We start from the raw sequence: 20,129 nt of genomic DNA, 5'->3' as shown, positions 1-20,129 counted from the left end.
TATTTTGCTTCTCCTTGTGTATTTTAATTATGTGTAATGTGTGAAGTTTCTATCTCACTGTTGCTTCTATGGGTAGATATTTGTCAGGAGGAGTGAAAATTTCTCTCTTCTCTAACCTTATCTCCGTTGTAGGTAATCAAAGCCTCGTAGTCTGAGTTCAGGAAGTTTATGGGGTGAGAGGTAATGCTTTATGGTTAGGCTGCTTTAGACTAGTGGTTGGAGAACACTCGATCTTCTGAAAGTTTCATACTGCTAGCCAGATGGAAACCCTGTCTGTATGCTCTCCACAGCACGAAGGGGAAGGTGGCCCTTCTCTTTGTCTAAGGTTTGGTAGCTTCAATCTGGCAAGCCTGCGTCTTACTCTGTGAGGAATGACTTCCGAGTCTGAACTCGGTAGCTTGACAGGGGTATTGGCGTGCTTAGTGATAATACAAATGTGAATAATACTTGCTCCTATTGTGGGCAGTTTCTTGAAGGGAATACAAAACAAGTGTGTGAATTCGAGTACCGCATTGATTTTTTCTCAGATGCAGTTCCTGTTGAGTTCTCGATAATGTAATGTAAGAATGTTGGGAAAGACTGAAAAATATTTCCAGGTACAGCACAATTACTAGGAATTGTAAGGTATAAGCAGGGAGAAGAAAAAAAGCCCACAAAAACCCTAGAAAAGCAGTAATACTTGTTATAGCTGGAAAATTGATTATAACTTTATTTTCTGCTGATATTTTACCGCACCACAACAGTGTAGTCCTGTTTTCAGACAGCTTCTCTAGTGAATATACTGTGCTTGCTTTCACAGGCTTATGGAGATTAAATTAAAAAGGAAATTAGAGTTAGAAACAAATTTTACATTTGATGATTTGTAACACTCCAAAGGTCAAAGCAGATGTTTGTCTTGTTTACAGTAAGAAACTCTAAGTGCTTTGATCCTGAGTTACTGAGGATTACATACTCAGTCTAAACTACTGACTTAAAAAGTTGTATTAATAAGAAGAATTATTCCACATTAGAACAGCAAAATTTACTGACGTGTGCTTCTGAGGCTCTGTCTTTTCAGAAGAAAACTGATTGAAAAAGAGTAAATCTTATGTCTTACATTTGTCAGTATCTTCATTTAGAAAACCTTTGTTATAGATTCAGCTAAGAATATCGGATCTTTTAAGCCAGAAAACAAAAGCCTACTCCTTCTTGAGAAAAATGAAAAAGAACTTGCATATTAGGTGTATTCTTTCTGATTATATATTAAAAATTTTGAATTTTTGGTGTTTCTAAGAGCTAGTTTTTATTCTAACTCCTTAAATACTCCAACAAGCCATCTGGCATGTGCATGTGCAAAAGGAAAAATAAATTTAGGCTTTTGATTAGTAACAATAGAAAATCCCCCAACCCTGCAGCTGAGCCTATGTTTTTATGAAATTTTTATAAACTTGTGTGACTCTTAACTGCTAATGCTTAACTGTTATATACCATTTTGAAGAGGTTGATTATCATTCTGATCTTGTTTGATCAGTTTAACTGTTGCCACATCTTCATAGCAGAAGAGATGAGACTTGAGCACCTGTTTTATTGTGCACAGGGCAAAATGTACATGCTGGTGAGCAGCAGGTAGCCTTTTCTCATTGACAGGGAAGTGTGCGTGCACCAGCTGCTTACAGATGGAGGGCATCTTTTGGCAGCCTCCAGCAGCTGGTGTTATCTGCTGGTGTGGTGAACTCATTGTGAAGAAAAAAAGAGGAAGTGGTGGAGAATGAGGGTTAGCTGCCAACCCACTGCTTCTAAATTGTCAGGTATCTTCTAGTAGAAAAGATGAAAATGGGAACTGAGTAAGCAGAATGGCTTGAAAACACAGGGAACTGGGGGTTGGCACTGAAGATTAGGAAAGCCTGAGGTCTGCTATCCATCGGTGTTTTCCTTCTTACATTGGATGAATCAGATCCCTGCTTCATGGGAGACTGATGTTTCAATGTAGCTGTTCAAATGTGGGGTCAAAGCAGAGACAGGTGGTGGCATTAGAAATTTGGATGAGGGCATTAGGTATTTGGGTGAGGGTGTCCCAGGGGTAGCATGCGTGGGAGGAGGCCATGAGCCGAGATGGATGTAAATGACCCATCCTACATCAAGACTTCAGTCGCTGGAGGAACTCCTGGCTCAGAAATGTTCAAGATAAAACAGTAGCAATTGGGGCAGGGGATACGGGCAGAAGGGAGAGGCCCTTGAGATGTAGGGAGTAGGTGCTCTGAAAGGCACTACTGGAGACATACAGAGGGAGAAGAGAGATACTTCAGGTCTCTATATGGACTCCAGAGCAGCATTTATGGGACCCCAAGGAAGCCCCAGGACTACCTACACCTTATGGCTGACCTGCCTGACTCTTCGGACCATGTAGCCTCCCCCTTGGGACAGGGAGGCCTTGTGAGGAACTGCTGCACTAAGCCGCACAACTTCCCTGCTGGTTTGCACCACTCCTCCTGCTGAAGAGTGAAGTAATGTAGTTTGTAAAACCGTGCCTACATTTGTGATTAAAATGTTTTGGTATCAGAGCCCATTTGGTCTTGAACTGTGACAGCTGGTCAGGAGGTGGTGTCTGAAGCTGAGGGAGCCTTGATAGCCATTGTCTTTGAAGTGTGCTCAGTTTATAAAGCAATGAAAATGTCCTAATAAAAACCACAGTTTAATTATCTATGGGGTGTGTAGAGTTTTATACTAATACTCTTTCCTGTATGTTTTTCAAAAATTCTGATCTCTTAGCTTTCCCTAATGTTGCATATTGTAAATCTACAAAATCCATGCTGGGATCTTATACTGTGCTTTTTAGGTGTATAGTGAGGGAATTTAGCTTCCCATTTGTTTCCTCCTCCTCTTATTCCTCCTCTTTGTTTGGCAATTTTATTCTACCCCATTTTTTTCCATGCTACTTTGCAGCATCAAAATACTACTTAAAATCACATAGAGGAGAGAGGGAACAAGGTACAACTAGAAATATTGCCTTTGTATGCATGCAAACACAGCCCATTGGATATTTGTACTCTTTAGCTAGGAACACCTTTTTAAAACCAAGAAATGTAAACAGCTGAGATTCACATTTAAGTATAATTTTATGAAACATTAATGTACCAATTTGAAGCTTTCTGTCACTTTTTTTTACATTAGCATATTATGTTGGTACTAGTAATACTGGCAGTGCAGAAATGAAAGATTATTTTGAAAACAAACCAAAACCAAAAGGGACTGGTGAAAGAAAATGTGGTGGTGAGAAGTGTCATCCTACAACCTTGAAGTACATCTATCTTTAAATTCTTCCTCTGGACGATTCCTGTTGTTCTACTACGTAGTCCATATTTTGCGGTAAGGGTTTTATGCCTATGCAGACTCACAATTTGTATTTGTGGGATAAGCAACAGGAATGAGGGAATAGCACAGCTTTCTGAGCTGTTAAAGATGTGCGTAAGACTTGTTATAGTAGTAGCTGCACAGTGCAACAAAAATTGCATGACAATACTGAGGATATAACTGCTGCTACAGTTACTATTTTCTATAATAGATATGGTCATTACTTGATAACACAGCACAGTAGCTGTCACAAACAATTTTTCCTGTTAAGAAGACTGTAATTTTTCTCCTTTATAGTTCATATTTCAGTGCATTAATGTGCTGACTGTAATGACAGTGACTTCCTGAGTTAATTTTTTTGCTTCCTTTTATAGTGGCTTTGATATAGAACATGAAACTGATTAAAATAACCAAAATAAAGAAGAAAAGTGAAAGAAGTTCAATTTTTCCTTTTTCTCTGCAGTTGCTTTGACCACTTTTAATCAGAAGTTTAGAAAGTTTAGTGACAGATTTTTCGGCACTTTTTCCTGAGTAATGGAGCTTTGCAGTCGTTACAGAATGATGAGTTGTAGGTCATCTTCTAGGGAGTCTTCATGTATTCCTGCAGAATATCTTTTGGTATAAAATACTTCCTGTAATGGCAGTTATTGCTTGAGATGTTATCTGTGTGTATTGTGTCCTGTTAGATGCCTGAACATATACAGCTTTTGTTCTTGAAGGGGGAGCTCTCAGAAGAAGAGCTGGAGGTTGAGAATCTCCATGTCCTTCTCTTCCATGATGTTACCGCTGGATGGGTGGCTCTGTGAAACATGCAGGCCATCTGTGGATATGACAATTTATTTGCCACTGCATTTTACAGAAGTAATTAAAATGGTCCTCCCAGAGTTGCAAACTACCTCCAAAATGCAAAAGTACTCTGGATAAATCCTCAGTCTCTGTCAAAAATAGAAGTGACCTCTTCACCTCTACTTTCTAACAGGAAGGTTGCACACACAAAAAGTAAATGTAACTTCAGTATCAGTTTGTTTTATACAGGGATACTGTTTTGCTGATAATATTTGCTTTTTCTAGTTAGTGTTGCTTTCTCAGTGCTAGCCAGGAAGGAAAAACCTCAACCTGTTGGAAACAGTAATGTCTGGATTTCACAATCTCTGCTAATACATTTATTAGTTTCCGTGGTGTCTTCACCACCTTGTTTCACTACAAGTTTTTTCCTATGATGCTACTAACTTTTGTGATTCTAAATGTTATTTAATGCTAAGTTTGGTAGACATCTAGCACTGATGTTCTGCATCATGATGGGACTGCAAGGGACAAGAGTTATGAAATAGAAAGGTTCTTGCATGGCCACTTGTGCCCTTATTGACACAGAAATAACTCAAACTGGTGTGCTGCGGTGCCTGGGGACAACGTGATGACAAGTGAGATGAAAGTGGTATGTGAAGCTAATGGCTTCAGTCAGTTATACTGGATTTCTTGTCTGATGAGGCTTGCTAAGAGCATAAGCTGGTGAATCTGGTGTCCTTGTCCCAAAAAGGTGAGCGAAAATTGAATGAGTCAGGTGTCCTGCTGCTGATAAGATTTAAGTTATGCTGAATTGTTAACAGAGTAAATGAGTTCCTCATGATATGGCCTGCTTAAAACACTTTTATGAAAAGGTCTGTTAGCTAATTTTTACTGGAAATTACTCTTATTCATGTGTTAGGAATTACATTTTAATACATCTAATTGGTTTTAAGAAAAATTGAAGCATACAGTCCGTGACTAGAAAAAACCCATAACAAATCACATTTTCTTTTATACAGAATGCGACAAAATCAAAGATGAAGAAAAAAGCTACTAAAACCCAAGAAGCCAAAAAAATCTTGAAGAAGAAATTTAAAGTCAACACAAAAATAGTCTTTACTGAAGATGGAGAGGTAAGAACAATTCAAAATAACTGTATTTTGGTGGGAACTGAATTTGTAGTTTCTATAAAAACAAAAATACTTACAGTTTATGTCTGTATAAAAAGATAGTTTTTTTAGAAATGCATGAGTTTTGTAACTGGTTTAAGTTTTGCAAAACCTAAATGCTTCCATTTAGAATTCAATTCCTCTTTTTAGAGCAGTGTTCAGCACCAACCTCTTTCCACCTTTGTATGTGTAAGATACTTGTGTGAGGGCTGTTAGTGGATGTACAGGACCATACCTCCTCTTTGCTTATTGTCTTCAATTTCAGGTGGAATAAAGAGCCTATTTTTTTTCCTTACAGAAATGTAAAATTATTTTCTTGTAGTATTTGCCAAAGCTCTGCCAAGTCTTGAGTTAAAATACTGGAATTAGAGGAAGTCTCTGTTTTTCTTTCCAGTGTTCACTATTGAAAATATTGTTAGGAAAGGCAAGGAAGCACCAAATTTTTGCCTACTGGTGCTGATATAGCAGTGCATTGAAATTTGCCAGTAATTTAACTGGGTCTTTTAATAGTCTTTGGAAAAATGTATTGATTTTATACAGATAGGAACTATTGTGTATGCTAGTCACTCTAGGGTTTCATTGTGGTGATAACCTCACTAGTAAGCTTCCACACTCCACAAACTTTTCTAGCATTTGATTTCACAGCTTCAGATGCTGTGTACATTGTTTTGCCATTTCCAACATGAAGAAAAAAGTAGCTTTTTTTTTTTCCTCCACATTAATTTCAGTAAGGCATAAACCAAAAGAGAGGTCACCTTTACAAGTATATAATTTGCTTTTGTGACCAAATAAAATAAAGCATTTCATATTGCAGGTGAAGGGAGTATAGCCATATAATTACTCACATTAGGGAAAATTTAAAAGGTTTTAGAGGTTGACCCATTGACTGGAAATTATATCTTCAGATATTTTTAGATATTCAGAAGCTGTCATCTTAAAATACATATGCAAATGTTTTATGTATCCATGCAATGAAGCAAAAAGGAGTGAGGATAGAGGAAAAAAAAGCAGAAAGGTTATAGTTAGAAAAGTATCACATTAGAGAAGGGGTGACATATTTAAGGAAGCATAAAGTTCGCATCTATGTATGTTGTTCCTGCATTTTTTCTGAGCTGTGTAAAACTGTGCTTTAAAGTTTTACTGTTCTACTCCACATGCTTCTATCTAATAAAATAAAACTCCTTTAAGAAATGTATCTTCCTAGAATATACGCAAACTTCATTTTATGAAAGGAAGTGGAAACAGTAGGTTGGGTTTATCAGTATCCAGGTGAATAACACTGTGTGCATTAGAGTATCCTAAACGTGTTTGGTTTGGCATTTGTATCTGAACAACATACTGTATTTTCTGCCATATAGTGTCTTTTAAGAGTTACTACTCTACCAGTCTGTAAGCAAGAATGATTTAAGCAAGACTACCCCCAGACAATACCTGCTCAGACCACAAGGTCATGAGATAGGTGGGGATGTTTTTTGGTGAATATGTAGGTAGTCTTTGTCTTCAGTTTAGAATTTCATATATTTAAGGGAAGCTGGATGTGTTCAGCATGTCATTCACAAGTCAAACTTAAATAATCAAACATTTCCAATGCAGTTTTTGTACAATAACCAATAAAACCCTCTGCATCTGTCCTCCTTGCTTCCCCCAAAACATGAACCTGCAGCATACGGTTTTTCATGTACTGTGATGAAGGCTTACCTCATTTTTCTCTCACTTAATATGTTAGAATATTGATTGTTTACATGAAAACACACTGTTTAGATTTACTGGTGTTTTGTTCTGTTGCATGTATTTTGGAGAGCCATTTCGTGAAAGGAAATATCAGTTTTCTCCCAAAATGACTAGCGGGATTCTGAATTATTTGTTCCATTAGACAAAGAGAGAAAAATAGGGGAAGAAGTTCAAGTGAATCTCAAACACTCATATAGTGTAATGGAGATGTTATTTTCAAACACTCGTTTTTGACTGAATGTGATGTTAAATAAGGTATCCCAGTTTGTATTGTGCAAAAGTTTTGTTTGTTTGTTTCCTTTGAAAACGTCCTTTTAATTTAGTCTAGAAAAACAGTGTGTCAGAATATTTAGTGCATCAAAACTTTCACGTGGAGAAAATGATTCTAACCATTATTTTTCTTGCTGACATGTATAACTCAGTTAGTGCAGCAGTGGCCACCTGTGCAGAAATCCAGTTTGGCGAATGCAGATGAGGAAGATGATGCCAGTGGTATCAACTTAGATAAAGCAAAAGAGATACTGCGGGAAGAAGACAAATTTGACAAGGAAGAATACAGGAAGAAAGTAAAGGAAAAACATAGGGTAAGTTGATTTCTACCTCCATTACTGAAGTGCAGAAATAGATACTGTGGTATGGATTGCTCAGTGAGGGAAAATACTGAAATATATTGTGAAATAAGTGTAGTACAAGGTCATTTAAATTAATCAGTTTTTCTGGGACTACATTGCACAGAGGAAGACTGTTCTGACTTAAGTAGCTGGATAACACAAAGCCGTATGCAATACCAGTTATTGGTTAACAGTGGAGCTCTATTTACAGCTTTAAAATCTGGTAAGAGCTTAGTGGAAGCATCAGTTTTTTTAAGCAGTGTTTGGTGGGTTTGTTTCACAAAAAGAAAGTGTTTGGCATGCATGCTCTAACAAATGCTGAAGATGTTTAGGGGGAGGGGGAAATGAAAGACTGGCTATAAAATGTGAAAACTGTGGAGATACTATGAAAAGAGAATGCCTTCTCTCAAAAAGTGAGGCAGACAAAAAGAACAGGACTGACCACATCATCAATATGGTGGAGTTTTTTGTAATTATGGAAAGTGTCAAGTTTCTTATAACCTACCTTACTGCATGAGTGTTTTTCACTTTTCCTTTATGAAATGAAATAAAAGAAATGAATGGTAATATGACAAGAAGGGTATATATTAAAAAAAAAAAACAAAACAAACCCAAAAAAAAGGCTTCTGACTGAGGTACTGTGAAATATGTGTCTAGTTATTAGGGCTGCCGTACTGCATTCAGTCATTGCATGCACATTCAGATTTTATTTGTGGCTTAACAATTTGAGGTAGAAAAATGCTTTCCACGATAAATTATCCCTACATGATGAAGTATTCAGTTTCCTGATTGTCACTCAATATTTGGAATGGTCTTACAAACTGTTTAGTGTCCTAGTTTTTCACTTATACAAATTTAAAGGAGATAAAATTTTAAAGGACAGAAGGGGCAGGAAGGTAGTAGGTGGGAGTTCAGGATTCACTATGGTAGAACCTCATTTGCCTCCCCGTAGTCTCACTAACCTTATGGTTAAAGATCATCCTCCACCCTCACTTCAGAAGGCATTCAAGTTTGAGATACCAATTCATTTTATGTATAAATTAATACAGGCTATATAAGGTAAGGCTGCCACACAGATTGAATGTCTTTTTGTTACCCTACCTTATTAGTAAGTCATCCTTTATGTCTGGGATTCTTGACAGTCAGCTTTTGCTGCTTAGGAAATAGCTGTAATAGTAACAGTTGTGAAAATGTATCAAGTTCTCCTCTTTTGTCTCATCCGATCAGAGCCAAACACTACCTCCTTTCTCTTGGTTCATGTTAAGCTGATCTAGTGATCAGAAGATCCATTCCTTCAGTGACCCATGAAGAAGCCACATTGTTATTATGTGGGGCAGACATTATTAAATTTTTTCTTAACAGAAAACATGTAATTAGCTAAATTCACACTACAGGGAGAAGTTCTATGGCATAATTTAGAAACCATAGATAAGTATCATAGATGAAGATTATTTTACTGTCTCCCATTTCAGCCATTGGTTTCTCACTAAATACTTTTTGGGAAGTTATTGCGTTGTCAGTGGAGAAAGTCATAGAATCATAGGATGATTTGGGTTGGAAGGGACCTCCAAAGATCATCTAGTCCAACCCCCCTGCAATAAGCAGGGACATCTTCAACTAGATCAGGTTGCTCAGAGCCCCATCCAACCTGACCTTGAATGTTTCCAGGGATGGGGCATCTACCACCTCTCTGGGCAACCTGTTCCAGTGTTTCACCACCCTCAGTGTAAAAAATGTCTTCCTTATATCTAGTCTAGATCTAGTCTCCTTTAGTTTAAAACCTCTACCCCTTGTGCTAGCACAACAGATTGTACTAAAAAGTTTGTCCCATCATTCTTATAAACAGCCTTTAAGTATTGAAAGGCTGCAATAAGGTCGCCCTGCAGCCTTCTCTTCTCCAGGCTGAACAACCCCAGCTCCCTCAGCTTGTCTTCAAAGGAGATGCATTCCATCCCTCTGATCATTTCTGTGGCCCTCCTCTGGACCCACTCCAACAGGTCCATGTCTTTCCTGTGCTCAGGGCTCCAGAGCTGGACACAGTGCTCCAGGTGGGGTCTCATGAGAGTGGAGTAGAGTGGTAGGATCACCTCCCTCAACCTGCTGGCCACACTTCTTTTGATGCAGCCCAGGATATATGGTTTGCCATTCTGGGCTGCAAGTGTGCATTTCCAGCTCATGTCCAGCTTTTCATCCACCAGTACCCCCAAGTCCTTTTCTGCAGGGCTGCTCTCAGTCTCTTCATCCTACAGCCTGTATTGATAATGGGCATTGCCCCGACCCAGGTGCAGGACCTTGTACTTGGCCTTGTTGAACTTCATAAGGTTCACATGGCCCGACTTCTCAAGCTTGCCCACATACCTCTGGATGGCATCCCATCCCTCAGGCATGTCAACTACTCCACTCAGCTTGGTGTCATCTGCAATGCAACCATCCAACCAATTCCTCATCCACTGAACAGTCCGCCCATGAAATCCATATCTCTTCAATTTAGAGAAGGATGTTGTGGGGACAATGTCAAAGGCCTTACAGAAGTCCAGATAGATGACATCTGTAGCTCTTGCCTTGTCTGCTGATGCAGTCACTCTGTCATAGAAGAAGCCACTAGGTTGGTCAGGCAGTACTTGCCCTTGGTGAAGCCATACTGGCTGCTTCTGATCACCCCCCTGTCCTCCATATGCCTTAGCAGAGCTTCTAGGAGGATCTGTTCCATGATCTTCCCAGGCACAGAGGTGAGGCTGACAGGCTGGTAGTTCCCAGAGTCCTCCTTTCTGCCCTTTCTGAAAATGGGTGCAACATTTCCCTTTTTTCGGTTCCCAGGAACTTCACCTGACTGCCATGACTTTTGAAATATCATGGAGAGTGGCTTAGCAACTCCATCAGCCAGTTCCCTCAGGACTCTGGGATGCATCTCATCAGGTCCCATAGACTTACGTATGTCCAGGTTTCTCAGGTGGTCATGAACCTGATCTTCCCTTACAGTGGGAGGGGCTTTGCTCCCCCAGTCCCACCTTGCAGTCCATCCACTTGAGAGGTATGGAAAGAGAGATTGCCAGTGACAACTGAGGCAAAAAAGTTATTGAGACCTTAGCTGTCTCCTAGTCCATTGTTACTAGTTTGCCAGTCTTGTTCATAGTGGTAGTATACTTTCTTGGACCTTCCTTTTCTGGCTGACATACCTGTAGAAGCCCTTACTATTCTTTGTGTCCCTTGCCAAGTTCAGCTCCAGCTGCGCCTTGGCCTTCCTGACCCCATCCAACACAACTGGGCAGCATTCCTGTACTCTTCCTAGTACTCCTGTCCTTGCTTCCACTGCCTGTGTATTTCCTTCTTGCCCTTTAGTTTGACCAGCAGGTCTTGACTCAGCCATGCTGGTCTCTTGCCTTCCTTTCCTGATTTCTTACCTCTGGGGATCAAGAGCTCTATGGAAAGCATCCTTAAATATCTGCCAGCTCTATTCTGCTCCCTTGTCCCTGAGGGCAGTTTCCCAGGGAGTTCTACTGACTAACTCCTTGAAGAGCTGGTATTTTACTTTCCTAAAATTCAGGGTCCTGACTTTACTCTTTGCCTGTCCTGTATCCCTCAGGACTGTGAACTCCACCAGTGCATGATCACTGCAGCCCAGGCTGCCTCCAACCTTGATGTCACTGATTAGCTCACTTGTGTTGGTCACCATCTGGTCCAGTATCACATCTCTGGTAGGGCTGGCTTAAGAAGTTATCCTTATCAGTCCTTCATTAACGAAAGAATGCTAGGGAAAAACTTGAACTGCCTCACTCACAGTGACTACCCAGTGGTTTTTAAAAATCCTCCCACCTCATAAGGTTTCTTTTCCCAAAAGATAACATAATCACTCCGCAGCAGATACTTAGTTGAGTTTGAATCTTTGGCTGGCATCTCAGTGATACGAAGGAAGAAGAAATACCCAAGTCCATGTGTCATGACTGTACTGCAGAAGCCTGATCAGGTGCCTGACTGTTGTCTGAATTTGCTGTTAAAGGTTTTGTTGTATAAGCAAGCCTGACGGGCTAGTGGTACAAGTATTTCTTAGCCTCATTTGGAGGGAGAGGTTGAAACCTAAAAGAGATTCAAGTATGTTACCAACAAAGGATATGAAAGCAGCAAAAAGACTAGCAGTCTGTCTTATTTTCATGACTTCAGATTTTGTGTAAATATGGATGTCTTAGTGCCCTTTCTTCTGTCATTGAAAGAAGAGCTTTGGAAAGTCACATACTTTCACCCCATCTTACACATCCCCTCACTGGCATTCAGCAGTCCCTTTTACCCGAAGTCTTAAATCCGTCACTTGTGACTGTCATTGCTTCCTTTAAAATTGTCCATACTTTGCTATCAGCCAAAATGCATCATGACATAGCATGAACTCTGTCTTCTGACCTTTCCTTTCTGCAATAATGTGAATTATTTCATTCCCATATTTGTTTTAATTTCCTTCCCTCAAGCAGACTGCTGTAGATCTTTTCTTTGTCCATTTAACATGTTGTCTACAAGTCAGATGTGACAACTCTGTTTCTTGGTTTTTCACCTTGGTTACTGAATTCTCCTACAACTTTCTTCTTCTGTCTTAGCTTTTTGAAAAAGCCACAGTTAAATTTTTCCTCTCTGCTTGTGCTTCATGTTTGTTCAAGATCTCTGCTTAACTTTTTTCTCAATTTGACTTTCTTCTGTTCCTTCACTTTAGCAAGTTTCAAATATCTGTATCTTGATTCATATTTCCTCCTCTTAATTCCTTTTCTTCCTACTGCAGCTGATGCTTGGTGTAGTTTCCTGGTTTGTAATTTTGGCAGTTTTTATTTTTCCCTTTAAACCAATTTTTGAAACATGGTAACTCTATTAAAATTATTATATACGTAGATTAGAAGACCAATAGAGACAAATGTGTTTGCTTTTGTATAAGCAAAATATAGCAGTGTGCTGCGTGATTAGGTACATCACTAATCAAAAAGTCATCTGAAGATGAATGTATGCTAATCCCTGAAGTCTCTACAATGGCTTTAATATCGTGGCTTAGAATAACAAAATAATTTATGGAAGGGTATGAAAGCATATGTTGTTTCATCGAGTTTTTTATATCTTGCACATGGGTTCAGATTTTGATGTAGATTGTGAGTGGATGTAGGCAAAACACTGTAGAAAAAACAGTGTTTTTATAAAGCTTGTAATTTTATAGGTCATCTTCCATTGAGAATCCGCCTTTTACGGTTTCTTCAGTATACTCTTGAAGAGAAAAGATCTTTGGGAAAAAAATCTTAAAATCAAAACTTGCACAAAAAAAGCTTTTTTTTAGGTGAATATGGCCTGTCAGCTTAATATGAACTGTCCTTGCAAAACTGTTTCTGATGAAGAGGAGAACTATTCAGAAAGTATCCACAGGCCATTACTTTTAAATCCATTTGTGAATGCCATTTAAATGAGCACAGTTTTCAGTATGATCAGAAATATGTTTTGGTGCATTCATGAGATGCTTGGATTAGATGAGATGTGTTTTGCAGTGCCTTAAGGCTTGTGGAAACTTGCAAAGCATCTACACTATAATTAGGTTTCCTTCATGAGTCTCACATTTTGCTATCCTCTCCTTCCTCTGCAAATGGAGAAAAATTGAAAATCAGATGGAGAAAAATAAATAAAGATCTGAATTATAATTGTGGTGTAATTAATGCTTATTGAAGTTTTGGAATTGAAGTAGATTTCAGCAGTTGAGCACAAGGGAAAGGGCAGCAACACTGATCAAGATGATGTGAAAAGAATTCTGCATTAATGGATATTTAATGACAGCCCAGCAAGAGGTAGAGATCTGAGCTCTTTTGAAATGTGTAAAATGTTATAAACAACAATAAAGGGAGAAGTGAATAAAGAATTCAGAACATATTTTTTCACTCCATTTTCAAGTTTTCAACTGAAAGTGCACTGTCATTAGGATGAAAATAGTGTTGGAGAGGGATTAATCTCACTTCTTAATAACCTCTCTTTCTGTATACTAACCCAAGCTCAGAAAAATGTCCATTGGTGCTGAAGGGAAAATGAATAGGAGTTTTACTTCTTACCTCATGTCCCAGTAACTAAGATGTCCTGTGAACTTGGGATGATCAACATGAGAAGATAGTTAGAAGTAAATTTTTTTGAATTTTACTTTATTTGGGTGGTATTAATAGCAAACAGCTGTCTTCAGGGGCCTGATACTGCCAAATGCAGGGCGTACCTCCCTGGAGGAAGTTAAACAACTGTGGTTGTACAGGTATTACAACAGTAAGACTTCAGGTCACGGGGATCTTTCAGAAGATACTGCTGTTTCTGGGAAGAAACTGGAGATACGTTGTGGCCCTTGTGCTAATGAAATGGTGCTGATTTGTAGCACCTGAGGTCCAAAGTTAAGTGGTCTCTTAGTCTTGCTCATACTATTCTTAATTCAGTAGAAAATATAGAACTATTTTAGAAACTGTATTGAAACAGAGTACCTCTGTTTGGTTTGTCTCCTGTTTCCTAAATGTGTTTGTTAATGGGAAAGCGGATAGTTTTTATGAGGAGGATATGCTGTGATATTTCACCCTTTGTATATTTGCTCTACCAAATATTATTACTTTATTAACTCTTTCCAAGGCTAAAAGAGGAAATTCTTCATACCAGACTTTATGGAAAGACTTTTGTAAAATAAAAAACTTGCAGTTTCAGGAAGAGTATACTTACCCCAGTGAATTTACTCAATAACCTTCTGATTAAAATTCATTCTTGAAAATGGAAGATCGCAGACTGGTAAGGGAAGCCAAATGCCCAGACCTGTTAGATGGAGGCTGCTGCTGTTCCAGGGTACAGACCTGGCCCTAGCAAGGCTGCACATGTATTACACAGATGCACAACAAAACATACACATGGGTGTCAACAGAGACAAGAGGCACAGAAAAAATAAACACAGGCAGCACTCACATAAACATGAATGGCACAGGCAGCACAAGCTTATTCCGTCTTGCTGGCTGATCAAGGTTGAAGTTTCTAGCAGAACTACCAGTGCCCTCACTCCTTGATTCAAAAGCACACTCACATTCACCAATACCTTAATAGTGTGGGCCCGAGGTATGTCCAGTATACATACCCATGCCATAGGGCCCTTCCACAGTCACTGGCCTTGGCCATGGGTCTTGCCAGGTGCTGGTCTTTCCACACAGTCTTACAGTGGCTTTCAAATATTCCATAATAAGTTTACACTTTCCCATGAGACTGATAAACATAGATAAACTTGCTTCTTTTGTTCTTATCAGTTACAAGGTTCTATGTGAAGCTTCTCAAGGTTGTGCTTGTGTGGTTTCTGTAGTGTTCATCTGTCAGTGACTTAGGAGCTCAGGTCTCTGTTACTGTCTGCCTTACTGCTTATTAGGGTCAGTATATTCATGTTCATATTTGTTACATTTTCCCCTTCTTGTTTTTGTCTCACTGTTAACAGGATAGCCTTACAATTCACGTTATTACATTCAAGGTATCCCTAGAGGGACCATCCAGGTAGATTTAAACATGGAGTTCAAAATGAGTATTTCCTATAATTTTTTCATCAGTATATAGGGGTAAGAGTAGGAGGGAGACTGTAACTTTATACATTTTATATTAATTCATATAGAGTTCTTTAGAATCTGGAAAGGATGCTTCCTCTGAGGAAGGAAAATTGAGTTATAATACTAGGGATGATGTAACAGCCCTGGTACTGAGTTTAGAGCTGATGCTTAAAAAGCACAAAGATTTCTGGGGGCATTTAGGGGAAGAAAAGGTACTCTACAGCTATACAGGATATCTAGCATGCTTGGAGAGAGTACTTGCAGAACTATGGTCAACTCATGGTGACTTAAAATCTGTATGAATTAAATAGATCCAATGAAAGATGCACCTGATATAGGAACTTGAAAAAGAGATGTAGGTTCACTTATGAAGGAAGAATTAATTTCCTTTACAACCTTCAGTTGGCCAAAGGTTAGAATCAAACTGTGAGTTTATTTTTAAAAGCAGTAATGCTGGTAATTTTAACTAGTAGAAGAACGGTGTGACCAAATCAACAAATGTGTCAGCTGATATTTATGGTAGGTTATTTTTCTTCTGTGTATCTCGTGCCACACTGCATTCCTTGGGGTTTACTTCCTACTGTAGTACTGTAGCCTTTGTCTCTCTCCTGCCTCCAGCCCCTACCACAAGCCTCATCCCATGCCTTGGGTGAGCCATGGCCCAGATGGGAATGCTCTCGGGGGAGAATGCCCTGCAGCTTGCCCCTTCGTTGGCAGCCTTTTTGCAGCCACCCCTCCAACTGGAGCTCTAGGCTCTGTCTTGCTCACAGTCTTGCTTTTGCAAATGATTTCTGTTGATGGGAGAGTAGTTACGATTTAAACATGTTTGATTTATAGTTTTATAAAATAATACTAACAGTAGTTGTAGCATATTGTAATAGATAATTGAATACTGTGTATAACAGTTCAAGAAACAGAAAAGACCACCCGGGGATTTTCTTTTTTTTTTATCAAATCTTTACTCGTGATTAAAAAAAATTATATGCAATTAATAAAAAGAAAAATAGATGCTATACAGCACAAACCAGTCAGTACGCTGGAAGATAAATGCACCCATGAAAAATAGTATTTGTAGTTTGAAATCAATCAATGCATTAATTCTGAAGTAAGATTGCATCATATTTCAAAGGAAATAATCTAAAGGGAAAAAGAAATCGGTGCAGTATTATGCTCTTTATTAAGTAAAGCACTTGAATAGTACTTCACTTTGAAGTGAAATTTGTCAGATTTCAGTGTACTTGTACAGTTGGTTTAATGTGGTGCTGGGTGAGGATGATAAAATTCTCTCACGTAAAGAGTGTGCCAGCATAGGAGCAAAATATAAAGGGAAGAAGGTTGCTGCTGAGAGGAGCGTTTAGCTGAACAGCAAAGAAGAAAAGTATTAGAGATGGAGAGATGTGTAAAATAAATCAATAGAGTATTACTTTGTTAGAAAGCCTGTCTGAGCCCTTTCATAGCTATTGTGTGCAGGCAGTGCCGATGTTATGTTCTGAGTGCAGAGCTATTAAGATAAGGGGAATGGACACTGACAAGTGAGTTGACAGACATCCCTTTTCAGTCTTAACAGCAGCATCTGTCCTGCCTCCCTATGCTTCTGGCAGAGGCAAGGGCTTGCTCATTGTTTGCTTTTTTATCACTTCAGCAGCTGGATGGGCTACACTTAAAGCTTGAAGTGCCCTTGAATGTTTTCTAAGAGTTCTCCAGCAAAATCAGAGATCTTGGTCTCATCTTATTGATGTGGAAAGTAAGAAGATGAAGTAACTGTGAATAGGATGTTTGTGTACACCCTAATCAGGTGAATGTCAGGAAGATGCAGCTGGAAGGTGGGTGGTGGCAAAAGTAGCATAGGCTTAATTTAACTTCAGCTCAGGTGGAGTTGCAGCATTAGGGCTGAAAGGAGAAGAACTTCCAGTGCCAGGCCATTTGTCCTGCTGGAGGATGTAACGGCACAACTGCCCAAAGTGCTGACCTCTACCTTTCATGGGTCTTTGAGGCAACCCAGCAGCTTCTGATGGGAGTTGAACCCTCCTTTTGCTGAGGACCTGGGTACTGCTGGGGGCTTGCGTATGCATGACAGGCACAGATAGCTGTGGGGGTTTTCTGCATTCTCTCAGATCTGGTGTATGAGGGCTGGTTTAAGAGCAGCTGCATTATGGCAGTTCAAGAGTCTGTGACCTGTCTAGATTACGAATTCCTGCTCTTAAATGGTATCATCTCTTCAAAACCAAAAGAAGCCACAGAATAAGATCAAGTGCACCTTCATCAGCTTTTTTCCTCTGCTTTTCTCTGGAAAATACTATAGTGTTTTACAGTGCAACTCCCATTGACTTTTCCATTAATATTTTACTTTACAGTTTTAAATGTTACTATTAAACACTGTCAACTAACTTAATTCCTGATGTAATTCTGTTGAAAATGTATTTTAAGTTGAACTAGGGTTGCCTTTACCTCACTCTGTGTGCTTGTGTATGTATATACAGGGTGGGATGGAAGGGTCTGTGAATTTATTTGAAAGAATCCTTTTGATTCCTGTCAGTTCAGAATCTGGCTCAGATGCCATTTGCACACAAAAAACATGGTTACTAGACTGTCTCTGTATTCTAATTACTATGATTTAACATCCTTTCTTTTGGGAAGTCTCTTTCCCAGAAACAAACTGTATATATCCATGTGTCCTGCCTTGTCTGCCTTTCCTCTTCGGTCAATAAACATCCTAAATCATTTTGGCAACAATATATATATTAAACATACATATGTTTAAACCAGATGGCCTACTTACCAACTTCTTTAAAAATTTCTATCCTTAAAGCATGTTTAGTGTGTTCAGATGTTAAATGAAAAAGGAATAATTTTCCTTTTTGTCAGCTGGTTTCCTGTGTTCATAGAATCATTAAGGTTGGAAAAGACCTCTAGGATCATGAAGTCCAACCGTCAGCTCAACACTACCATGTCTCCTAAACCATGCCCTGAAGTGCCACATCTACACATCTTTTAAATACCACCGGGGATGGTGACTCCACCACCTCTCTGGGCAGCCTGTTCCAATGCCTGACCACTCTTTCAGTGAAGAAATTTTCCCTAATATCCAATCTAAACCTCCCCTGACGCAGCTTGAAGCCATTTCCTCTCATTCTATTGCTAGTAACTTGGGAGAAGAGACCAACACCCACCTCACTACAACCTCCTTTCAGGTAGTTGTAGAGAGTGATAAGGTCTCCCCTCAGCCTCCTCTTCTCCAGGCTAAACAACCCCAGTTCTCTCAGCCGCTCCTCGTAACACTTGCTCTCTAGACCTTTCACCAGCTTCGTTGCCCTTCTCTGGACACACTCCAGCAACTCAGTGTCCCTTTTGTACTGAGGGTCCCAAAACTGCACACAATATTGGAGGTGTGGCCTCACCAGGGCCAAGTACAGGGGCACGATCACCTCCCTGCTCCTGCTGGCCACACTATTCCTGATACAAGCCAGGATGCTGTTGGCCTTCTTGGCCACAGTTTTCCTCTGTTGTGCCCAATAGTCATACTAGACCCGTGTGTTTCAGTTTCCCTGCCTATAAAGTAAACATCTGCTCTAACGTGAGCTCTTTATATAGTTTGTTGCTTGATAGAGTTTGTTGCTTGAAGAGATTATTTAATATAAAATTATTTAATATAAACATTTAGTTTAAAATGTTGAAATTAAAAAAACAAAACAAACACAAAAAAATCAAGAAGCTTTTGCTTTTTTCCCCAGAAGAGATTAAGATTTGTTGAATAGTAACCAATTTTGTACGTAATTTCCAGATTTTTTTTTTGTTTAAAAAAAAAAGTATTCTAAGAAATACTAATAAGTTGATTCAATTTTATCTTTCAGTTGGGAACTTTTGTTTGTTTTGGTGGTTGAAGCATTGCTTGCATTTAGATGATTTGCTAATCTCTATAACAAGACAAATATTAAACTATATAGCAATATAAAATGTAGCAATGGCCAAAAAGTGACTGCTGAAACAGAATTTTCTTTTTCAATGTGTATTCAGTCCTCCCTTATTCTGTTTATTTTAAAGTAATTAATAAATAGTTCTCCCTATTTGCAGTTTGTCTTCCATCCACCTGTGTAGAGCAAACCACCATGGAAAAGGGCACATTTTAATTTTGTGCTGGCTCATGCGTGTGCTGATTGTGTAGCTGGAAGTTAGTAATCTTGCTTTATGGGCTGGTGCTGTTACTTATCAGAGGTGGATTTTCAGATACCAAGTTGCTCGCAGGCTGAGCAGTTAGAAACGTATTTTGTGTGTAAGCAGCATAAACTTGGTGTGAAATCTGAGACAAGACAAACGTGGGATACCACAGTGCCATTTATTAAGTCGCTTTTCACAGCACATTTGTGCTTTAAAATTTGGGTGGAACCCAGCTCTTGAATATGACCATGCCAGTATATAAGAGATGCTATGCATTTTTGAACAGCTGGGTGTGTATCTCCTGCAGCACAGCTGACAGTCCCTAACTATGTCCCACTGAAATAACAAGAGATAGTAAAATACTGAGAAATGATAGCAGGTACTGGTATCAACTAAAATGTATTTGTAAATAACAGCCAGATTTTTCCAGGCAAGAGAGTGATTTGTTCCAAACCTTGGCCACCTCTAAGAACTGTTGTGTGGTACCATTACGTCAGCTGTTAAATAGAATAGGTTGGTAGCTCCAAATTATGGCATCAGTATTAACACAGCATTAAAACACAGCATTAAAATCTTTGGTCAAAGCCTGCAGGAGTTCTTGAGCATTTAAATTAAAAGACTTCAGATGACTCAGATGAATCTGAAATTTTTACAGGAAAGAGGGTTGCCATAGGCTTTTTTTAATGTTCTCAGGGCTAAACGTGCCATAATATGCGTTGGTTGTATTGAGTGAAACGATTTCTTGCCTTTAGGTAAGCAAATAGAAGAGGTCAGTGAAATTTTAGGCTGGT

The 20,129-nt window shown here is 39.1% G+C and overlaps 1 protein-coding gene across 1 annotated transcript in view; it reads left to right on the top strand.

The window, feature by feature from the left end:
• Window positions 1-20,129, top strand: part of DDX10 (DEAD-box helicase 10) — a 199,245-nt gene that overhangs the window by 115,018 nt on the left and 64,098 nt on the right. Inside the window, exons 14-15 of the mRNA XM_064441237.1 lie at window positions 5,136-5,249; window positions 7,439-7,600. Of these exons, the coding sequence (XP_064297307.1) occupies window positions 5,136-5,249; window positions 7,439-7,600 (276 nt within the window). The remainder of the gene's footprint in view (window positions 1-5,135; window positions 5,250-7,438; window positions 7,601-20,129) is intronic.

Source organism: Phalacrocorax carbo, chromosome 1, assembly GCF_963921805.1.
Source record: "Phalacrocorax carbo chromosome 1, bPhaCar2.1, whole genome shotgun sequence".
Classification (NCBI taxonomy): Eukaryota; Metazoa; Chordata; class Aves; order Suliformes; family Phalacrocoracidae; genus Phalacrocorax; species Phalacrocorax carbo.
This window is presented reverse-complemented; position numbering and strand designations above follow the sequence as displayed.